We start from the raw sequence: 10,872 nt of genomic DNA, 5'->3' as shown, positions 1-10,872 counted from the left end.
GGAGTGTGGGATACAAGCCCTACATAGGCCCATAGGTTTAACCACATCGTGTGTGCAGGCGTTTCCAGGGACACCGGGAGATGCGGGTCCGGGGTACAGGGACGAGGGTAGTAGGCCACCAGCCGAAGTGGGGCCTAAAACTGAGGCTGCACCCACGAACGATGGAGTGTAGCAGAGATTGATCCCAGCAAGCTAAGAAAACAAGATCTCCTACAGCCGCAGTCGCAGGCTAAAGTGCAAGAGCAAGCCAGCGGAGGAACCCCTGACGCAGCCAAGGTCTCTTATGATAGACCGAGGCTTATGCCTGGCAGCTGGGCTTCTCCTTGTTTTGCACTTGTGTTGTTGACTCGTTTTCCCCAGCAGGCAGACACGGATCTGCAGACATAACGACCGAGCGCTGTCAAGTACCGGTTGTTTACTTTGTTTACTTTTTCTACGAACATAAAAACATAAGAAAGTTTACAAATGAGAGGAGGCCATTCGACCCATCATGCTCGTTTGGGTCCCCGGGTGATGTCCCTGCTGATCTGGAAAAGCTCCTCTGGTTTGATGTGGTCAATGCCATTCATGATTTTGAAGACTTGAATCAAGTCTCCATGTAGTCTCCTCTGTTCTAGGGTGAAAAGGTTCAGTTCTCTTAGTCTCTCCGAGTAGGACATTCCCTTCAGACCTGGAATAAGTCTGGTTGCTCTCCTCTGAACTGCCTCTAGAGCAGCGATATCTTTCTAGAAGTGTGGAGCCCAGAACTGTACACAGTATTCCAGATGAGCTCTAACTAGTGTATATACAGTCTGAACATTACTGCCCTTGTTTTAAATTCTACACTTTTGACAATATACCCTAACATTTTGTTTGACTTTTTTATTGCTTCCCCACATTGAATTTCATCTGCCAGGTGTTAGCCCACACCTGAATATTATCATTATTATTATTAATATTAAAGTCCCTTTGAATAGTCTGTGCTGCCGAGATTGTATCTACTGAGCCACCTATTTTAGTATCATCTGCAAATTTGACAAGTTTGATAATTATCCCAGAGTCCAGATTATTAATATATATTAGAAAAAGCACAGGCCCTAATACTGATCCCTGTGGAACTCCACTTACAACCTCACTCCAGTTAGAAGCAACTCCTCTAATCGACACCCTCTGTTTCCTATACATCAACCAGTTCATAATCCATCTACTTACATTACCCTGAATGCCTACAGCTTCCAATTTGAGAATCTGTGTTTGGTGTGGAACCTTATCAAAAGCTTTTTGAAAATCTAAGTATATCATATGCTTTCATATGATCTACAGCTGCAGTTGCATGTTCAAAAAATTCTAATACATTAGTATGAATATAGTTTTCATTAAGATGCTTCTCTATTTTCTGTCTAATCATTTTTCCAACATTTTACAAGTAATGCAGGTGAGACTGATTGGTCTGTAATTTCCTGGCTCAGTTTTGCCCCCTTTCTTGTGGATTGGTATGACATTTGCCATCTTCCAGTCAGTTGGCACATCCCCAGTTCTAAGTGTCTTTTGGAATATTTGAGTTAGCGGCCAACAAATACATATCCCATCTGGCCCAGGTGATTTGTTTGTGTTTAATTCTGTTAGTCCTTTTAGTACCTCCTCCTCATTTATCCTGATCACTCTCAGGGTTTGACTGGACTGATTGTTAATGTGTGGCATATTATCTGTTTTTTCTTCTGTAAAAACCTCTGTGAAATAATAATTTTAACATGCATATCAGTATTCAATATCAGTCCGTCATTGAATGGATGGAGTTCATGTTAGCTGGTAGCTAGTTTACTCATGATGGACGGCCACTGTTTAACAAAGCGCGACCATACACTGGACCTATTTGTCAGATGATGTCTGACTGGGTGGGGATGAATCATGGCAATGAACTACAAGCAGATGACTAGTAAAATTCTCTAGTTACCTCATAACGCTTCAGCAGATGAAGGTGCCTGCCCTGCCTGGTGTGTTGACATAGTCGATAGTCATATAGAGAAATCTCTATGGCTCTGAGTCTAGCACAATGGAGCGCAAAGCCCGCCCCCCAGCTGATTTCATTGCAAGCAGTCACTTGAGAAGGTCGGTTATCTTTGCGTTGTACGATCTTTGCGGCACCAAAGAGTTATTATTAGGCAATTATTTTATGACTTTTAATATACACCTCGAAAATACAGGGGTCCGGACCTCAGTGCCCTCAATGGTGGATACGGCCATGCTTCACAGGTCCAGCTCAGACCGAAAATGTCTCATGGTCGGGTGAATGTCAGTTAATTGATGTGGAAGGAGAACTGAGCAATACTGAAAAAAATGCTACTGCCACTATTACAACTACTGTTCATAATAATAATATACACACCGGCTTACTTTTAATCTGAATTTTATTTTTGCAAATTATCATGGCAAAGAGTGATCACAACAGATACATTTGGGAATTAATATTCATGAATCAGCTTAGGACAACTATTAATCTCTTATCCAAAGAGCCAATACTGGCCCAAAAGATGTTTAAATTAAAATTGTTTAAATTTCAAACTGATGGTGACCTGTAGCTGCTCCCTCGTGTCTCTTGTGGCTCCTCAGTCTCAAGGGATCCTCTCTTGTCCCTATGTGTCCTATTTATATGCTGCCTTGGCTGCTCATATGAAATAAACATCTTTAAAGATTTTCTGTGTAACCAAACTGGATCTTTTTGTGATATGTTTTAAATTGGTTTAAATCTGTAATCCATATACTGTATTTCATATCTTCAAAATTTATTGTGGCGATATGTGTTTTCAATAGGGATTATGTCACAGGTTGCAGTGACACTCCTTTATAAAAACCCAGACTATGCCACCACAGTTTATTATTGAGGATGTGGAGCCTCATGACCACCTACCATTTATCATGCCTCCCCACACAGGTTCTTTAATCCTGGAGCAACCACAGGATGGAATTAGGAACAAAAATCACATTCAGTCTTTCAAATCTACATACAAGTAGAGTCAACAATAATTACGTTTCTAATGAATACTGAACTTCAATTCCCTTCTCTGTAATCACAAAAAAACAAGTAGCAATACATACAAACACATGAAACACTAATACATTTAAAGTCCCATCTCTCTCAGTCCATTTAGAGTATAATAGTTCAGTCCCCCCCTTCACCAATTCCTGAGTCCTCCACCAATGGTCATTGACACAGTCTGTCACACACACTCTGTTCCACCGTACCAACCATGGGTGGTAGTCACACTCCCTCCTGATCCAGCCGAGTGGGTATTTTACCCGCAGAATACGTGGAAACGGCAACAGGCAGTGGAGCTCCAAACCCCAGCTGTCGCCCGGCCACAATCTGCCTGTGCACCCCAACTCTAATTAAACCCAAGAGACTGTACTTCTTCCACTCTGTCCTGTTTCTTCCTTGACCTTTTAAACCCCACCTTTACATCACAAAATTAAGGACAGGTGTACATCACATAACTGAGGAAGCCTGTTGCCAAGCAGCACCCTCATAGGCAACAGGTGCACTCTTAGGGGGGATCAGGCATTAGTTATCAATTGTGCATTAAATCCAATTACAAGCAATAATAAATAAAAAACTTTCACTTGCTAACTGGGAAGATACTGCTCTTTTTCAGGGTTTTCACCAAGCTGTCCCTGATCTCTTTAGTCCTCAGGCAGTAAATGATTGGATTCATGAGGGGGGGGAAGACATTCTGAATCACAGACCCCATAACACGCATGTCTACTGAGGTCCCAGGAATCCTGTAGGAGATGTAGACTCCTGCGGACGTGAGGAAGAACACAGAGATGACCAGCAGGTGTGAGCTGCAGGTAGAGAAGGCCTTGGCTCTTCCCACTGAGCTGGAGATATGCAATACTGACTGGATGATCTTCACATAGGACAGCACAATGAAAAACAGAGGGATGAGAAGAAGACTCAGCACAACAAATAAGCTAACATAGCTAATTGAGAGAACATCTCCACAGGCCAGGCGTAGCACTCCAGCATAATCACAAAAGCATTGCAGAACTCTATTGGGTCCACAGAAACGGATTGTGAGTGTCACACTAAAACCAAGGATTGGGCTCAGGAACCCTGCCAGCCAACAAACAACTATGAGTTGCAAAGTGAACTTAACGGTCATCCTGGCTGGGTAGTGGAGTGGGTGACAGATGGCCACATACCTGTCATAAGCCATGAGCAGTAAGTTAAATCTTTCTATAGATGGTAGAGCCATATAGAAGTAGGTCTGGGTAAAGCATGCTGAGACGGAGACAGTGTAAGTAACAGAATTGAAGACAGCTAGCATAGTGGGTACGGTGCATGTAGAAAGGATGATGTCAATAATGGCCAGACTACATATTGTCAGGTACATGGGAGTGTGCAAGCTTGTGTCTGCTGCCAGTATGCAAATAAGGAGAAGATTCCCCAGTACAATGAGGAGGTAGACTGTCAGGAACACAGCAAACAGGATGGCCTTGCTCTCTCTGTCCTGCAGTCCAGGGAAACCAACAATAATGAATTCACTGACCATTGATCCTGTGTAGTTTGTATCAGCCATGGCTGTTCTGAAAAACACCAGAAATTATGAGAAAGTATCCTGCAATGCAATTGAAGAAGATATATACAATGTTTAAGACATGAAAGGAAAATGTATCCAGGCAGGTAATAAAAAACAACATTTACAAATATATGAAAAGGAGATCAACATCAGACAAACAACGCTCAAAATTTATATTTTTATCCTTTAAAAAAAAAATGTAATCCTATAAATACAGATACTGAGCACAACTTATATATAGTTTGTCTAGTGTATAAATATACATCGATCAGGAGTATGAATAACACTGATAATCTCGTTATCATGGCATCTGTCAGTGGATGGGATATATTAGGCAGCAAGTGAACATGTTTTCCACAAAGTTGATGTGTTAGAAGCAGGAAAAATGGGCAAGCGTAAAGGATCTGAGCGACTTTGACAAGGGCCAAATTGTGATGGCTAGACGACTGGGTCAGAGCATCTCCAAAACTGCAGCTGTGGGGTGTTCCCGGTCTGCAGTGGTCAGTACCTATCAAAAGTGGTCCAAGGAAGGGAAAGCGGTGAACCGGAAACAGGGCCATGGATGGCCAAGGCTCATTGATGCAAGTGGGGAGCGAAGGCTGGCCCGTGTGGTCCAATCCAACAGACGAGCTACTGTAGCTCAAATTGCTGAAAAAGTTCATGCTGGTTCTGAAGGAAAGGTGTCAGAACACACAGTGCATCACAGTCTGTTGCGTATGGGGCTGCGTAGCCGCAGACCAGTCAGGGTGCCCATGCTGACCCCTGTCCACTGCCGAAAGCGCCTACAATGAACATGTGAGCATCAGAACTAGACCACGGAGCAATGGAAGAAGGTGGCCTGGTCTGATGAATCACGAGTTTAAGGTGTTGACTTGACTCCAAATTCCCCAGATCTCAATTCAATCGAGCATCTGTGGGATGTGTTGGCCAAACAAGTCCGATCCATGGAGGCCCCACCTCGCAACTTACAGGACTTAAAGGATCTGCTGCTAAAGTCTTGGTGACAGATACCACAGCACACCTTCAGAGGTCTAGAGGAGTCCATGCCTCGATGGGTCTGGGCTGTTTTGGCGGCAAAAGGGGGACCTACACAATATTAGGCAGGTGGTCATAATGTTATGGCTGTATACAGTTAGGTCCGTAAATATTTGCACAGTGACACTGTCTAACTATATATGATGTGTAATGTGTCTTACCTCCAGCAGTAGTGGCTGCCTTACCTTACCTGTGACATGTCAGCAGAGAAATGTCAGACACTATCATTGATACTCACCTATTGTGCAATCCCAATTATTTTGCAACCACATTTTCTTTATTTAAATGTATTTCTTACTTTTAAAAACATTTTTAAAACATTATTCTGGTATTAATATTTTTTCACACCAAGTAACATTAGAAACAAGTGAAGGAAGAATAGAATTTAATTAAGTTTTTGCAAAATTAACTGCATTCAATAACAGAAGAGGTTGCACACCCAATGCTAACAAAGCTGGAAACATTAACTGATCCACACATGTTCTCAGAAATAAAGCAGAGACAAGTTCTCAATTCTGCAGCATCATCAAGGCTGTATGGCACAGTCCTTTCTTTTCAAAGCTTTCCAAACCCAGGTTTTATTGGAGTCAGTATAATCTGTTTAGTCTCATGTTGGAAACAGAGGGTCACTGAAGAATGTGCCCTCATAGAAGAAGCACAGAACCTGAAGCTTGAGTGCATAGACCATATGCTGTGTTCCTGGGGTTTATACTCTGTGACATGTCTAATGTAATCTCTCATATTGAACATGCTAGGATCACAAATAGTGTAATAATGAAAGACAACACTGATCTGCTCTTAAGCTGAAGAGGAGTACAGCACACTTACCGGCTCTGACGGTCCAGTTAGACTGAAGCACTGGATTGAGGATCTGAATTGAACACACACAGCTTTATACCAGGTCCCAGTCCACCGGGGCTCTACAGGCTGGGACACAAAGGCAATTAAAGCAATTAGTTCACCTCATTAGGAGTTTACACCACACAACATTTCTATGAAAGAAAAACACTGACATGGTGAACAGGAGACTTTTTGACCCTTTGACCGATTTGTTTAAAATGTGTCTTGGGAAGAATAAAGATACAAGAGTATCTACAACATTGTGTGAAGGGAGCTTCTATCAGTTCTGCAGGACATTGTTCTACTGAGGAGTGCAGAGAGGCCACAGCTGTGTAGAGGAGTGGAGGGAAATAATTAAAAGGGAAAACAGACACATTTCGGGCTGTAACATTGTACTGTTGAAAACATAACATTAACCCTCTGTTGTGCATTGCTCGTTACCTGCTGTACTAGATAAAACAGGCTGCAGATGTGCCTGACTGAGAACTCAGAGCTACCTATAGTAGGGACCACAATCGGTTTAACATTTTTTTAACCTTCTGGGTTGTGTAATATAAAGATGTTTACCTAACTTAATTTTCTACTTAAAACATTTTTTTTTTAAATTGCGTCTGATCCTTACAAAGATGGCTTTTCAGTCAAAGCACGTGCTTTGTTTTTTTTCCGCAGTTCTGCGCAGATCTGCGCTTCTCCACCAATGGGTGGGATTCTGACTGAATAATGTTTTGACCAGGCAGCAATACTGTGTGGGGGTGGTTTAAACCATGTGATTTGTGTAGATCAAAGATCAGAAACGCGTGTCTGTCTTGCTGTGCATAGGTACAATTGGTCGATGAATAAATCTTACACATTTGCATTTAGTAAGTTTATATTTATGCAAAATAACTTAATTTGAATCATCTCCATTTTAATTGTAAAACGTTTTTAGCTGGGATTAAAACAAACAAAAAAAATACAAAATAAACCCCACACAATGAATGTCTGCTCGGCTCTGCGCTGTGAGTCCCGGCTTGCTTGAATCACTGTAATCAGACTGACTTAGAACTCGGCAGAAATACTCAAAATGGATGGGCGTGACTCTTATTTTAACATTTATAGCAAAAATATCTCAGAGGTATGGCCAAAAACAACTATCAACATGTAATATAGACAAACACACGAATGTATCATATCAATCAATCAATCAATCAATTTTTATTTGTATAGCGCCCTTCACAGGGTAGCCACAGAGCGCTATACAGACTGGTAAACATACAACAAACGTACAGCAAAATAAAATACATAAAAACAATAAAATAAAATATAGACCTGTAAACATTTTACATGATCTAGAATACAGTGAGTGAACATTTAAGTAAATAAACCATTTTGGCACTGAGGAGAGAAAAACAAAAAACTCCTATGGATGGCATGTAGGAGAAAATGAATCTCTGGGGGTCCACGGCTTAGGGCCTAGGCCTAATGGTTGCCTCCCCTCCAGGCAGTATAGTTGTTACAGCAACAAGGAGATCAGAAAGTTCTTTATTGGTGCTGCTGGCTGTGGTCTTCCCTCTGGAGGAGGCCTCTCGGGGGTGGGGGGGTTGGACCATCAACAGACTTTGGGATGTGATGGCTCGTCATACCTTGGGTGTGGATGCCCCGTTGACCCTCCATGGTGAAGTGCCTCTGGGGTGGGTTGTGCCTCATCAGACTTCCATGGTGGGGGACGAGGTGCCTCGTTGGACCCTCAGAGGGGGCTGTTGCTGGAAGAAAAGAAGGCAGTCGTGCTCAGATACTGGTCAAGCAGTGCAGGACCTTTCCAAAGACAGTTGTGCAATTGCATGTCCATGGCACACCAGCGGCACTATGGGCTAGAAAAACAGAGACTGAACAGATGAGTCTTCAGACGTGATTTAAAGGCTTAGACAGAGGGGGCATCTCTTACATTGGCTGGAAGATCGTTCCACAGCTTCGGAGCCCTATAACTGAAAGCTCTACCACCTGCAGTTTTCTTGTGTATTTTAGGGAGCGCTAAGTAACCGGCTTCCTGTGATCTCAATGGCTGACCTGGAGTGTATTCGATAAGGAGATATTTTAGGTAGGGAGGTGCCAGTCCCTTTAGGGCTTTAAATGTTAATAAGAGAACTTTATAGTCTATCCTGTAGTGCACAGGCAGCCAGTGAAGACAAGCCAATACTGGAGCGGAATTGTCTTAGTCTAGCAATGTTTCTAAGCTGAAGGATGGAAGATCTCGACACATTGTGAATGTGTGATTCAAAGGATAGATTATGATCACAGATGACACCCAGGTTTCATGCCATCTCCTTAGGGGAGAAATTAAAGTTATCATTACTCAGTTTTGTTAGTGCATGATGAACAGTTCGATTTTTGTCTCCTAAAATTAGGACTTCTGTTTTGTCAGAATTAAGCATAAGAATTTTTTTTGTCATCCATGTTTTAATCTCACACAGACAGCAGATTAGTTTTTCTAGGTCTATGGTGTTGTTAGGATTTACTGACAGATATAATTGTGTCGTCTGCGTAACTGTGAAAGTTAATATTATGTCGTCAAATTATATCACCTAAAGGGAGCATTTACAATGAAAAAAGTATAGGTCCGAGGACTGAGGCCTGTGGGACTCCGTACTTAACCTCAGTTAAATTTGAGTGGTTCTCATTAATCTGTACATATTGGAGTCTGTTTGACAGATATGATTTAAACCATGACAGCACATTGCGAGATAGGCCAATACAGTTTTCTAAGCGGTGTATCAAGATTTTGTTGTCGATTGTGTCAAAAGCCGCACTTAAGTCTAATAAAATAATAACACTGGCGTGCCCTACGTCGGAGGACTGAAGCACGTCATTCAATACTTTTAGCAGGGCTGTTTCTGTACTATGGCTGGAACGGAAGCCGGATTTTGAATTTTTCATAAAGATGATTATCAGTTAAAAAAGCTTGCAACTGGTTTGCAACTACTTTCTCTAGACCCTTAGAAAAGAAGGGAAGGTTTGAGGTCGATAGTGTTTAAGTTGGTTTGGGTCGACACTGGATTTCTTAAGAAGTGGTTTAATTACAGCTATTTTAAACGAATCAGGAACAGATCCTGAGGATAAAGAGACATTCATAATATTGTGTATTCTGTGAATAATTAATGGCAGAGATTGTTTTAGCAGTTTAGTGGGTATAGGGTCTAGTGCGCAGTTTGTTGTTTTCATTTTAGTAATTAAGGAGACCAATTCCTGGTGATTTACTGCGTTAAACGAGTCCAAGGTAGGCAGAAGCTGTGAAGGACTGCATGTGTCGGCTATAGTATCTGTGTATGTTTCCTGTTCTATCTGTTTTCTAATGCCATTAACTTTGCTATTGAAATGATCCATGAAGTCACTACAGGTGAAATTGGGGGGGATAACCTCTGAAGGCTTTACCTGCTGGTTAGTAAGTGTCGCTATTGTATTAAAAAGAAAACGCGGGTTATTCTTATGCGTCTCTATTAAATTGGAGTAGTAGGCTGACCTAGCAGAGGGCAGGGCTGCTTGTATCTTATTATACTGTCATTCCATGCCATGTGGAAGACCCCTAGTTTTGTTTCTCTCCATTTACGCTCACATCTATGGCATTCTGTTTTAAGTGAGCGAGTGTGTTCGTCAAACCATGGTGAGTGTTTTGTTGGTTTAATTTGTCGTGTCCTTAATGGGGCTACTGTATCTAAAGCAGTGCTTAGTGTATTGTTGAAATTATTTAATAATTCATCTGCAGATCCTGTTTTGATAAAGCTAGCATTTGGCAACAGGGTAGTGAATTTATGAATAGCAGTGATTTAGGCAGCGAGTTTCTATGTTCCTCTCCTGTGTGTCCGATTCTACTCCAGGCAGCTCAAATGTAATAAGTCAGTTTATTTCTTGGCAGAAGCCCTTATCCAGGGCGACTTACAACATAAGTGCAAACAAAGTGCGAAAATACAGTTAAGTACAAGGCATCAATCAATTCAAATTCAATTTATCTAAAACATAGCAATTCAAAATACATTTTACAAATTCTAATTTACAATTTACACAAGTACAGTAAGTGAGGTCCTACATCCTGGATGGTAAAAGCTAAGCTAAGATGTAGGGTCACAGTCAAGGGCTACGGGGAAGGGAGCAAGGAGGAAAACAATCAAGAACACGAGCAGCATAATAATAACTGTGAAGTGCTAACTAGCAGGGATAGAGGACTAATATTACAAGTACTGTCGGAAAAGATGCGTCTTGAGTAAGCGCTGGAATGAGGTCAAGGACTCTGCTGTTTTGAATTCGGTGGGCAGGTCGTTCCACCATTTAGGGACCAGGGATGAGAAGGAGCGGGCTCTGGAGGAAGGAGAGTGGAGAGGAGGTAGAGTTAGTCTTCTGGCACTGGAGGAGCGCAGTGGTCTGGAGGGAATGTATGGAGAGACGAGTGTCTGAAGGTAGCTTGGTGCAA

The 10,872-nt window shown here is 41.9% G+C and overlaps 1 protein-coding gene across 1 annotated transcript; it reads right to left on the bottom strand.

The window, feature by feature from the left end:
- Nucleotides 1-3,593: 3,593 nt before the first annotated feature.
- On the bottom strand, nucleotides 3,594-4,556 carry LOC136751735 (olfactory receptor 6N1-like). Its single transcript, XM_066707529.1, has one exon. It carries the CDS (start codon nucleotides 4,554-4,556, stop codon nucleotides 3,594-3,596), a length of 963 nt encoding a protein of 320 aa, XP_066563626.1.
- Nucleotides 4,557-10,872: the final 6,316 nt, after the last annotated feature.

Source organism: Amia ocellicauda, chromosome 6 (assembly GCF_036373705.1).
Source record: "Amia ocellicauda isolate fAmiCal2 chromosome 6, fAmiCal2.hap1, whole genome shotgun sequence".
In the NCBI taxonomy this organism is placed as follows: Eukaryota; Metazoa; Chordata; class Actinopteri; order Amiiformes; family Amiidae; genus Amia; species Amia ocellicauda.
The sequence above is the reverse complement of the archived record's forward strand: the minus strand, read 5'-3'. Positions and strand labels throughout refer to the sequence as shown.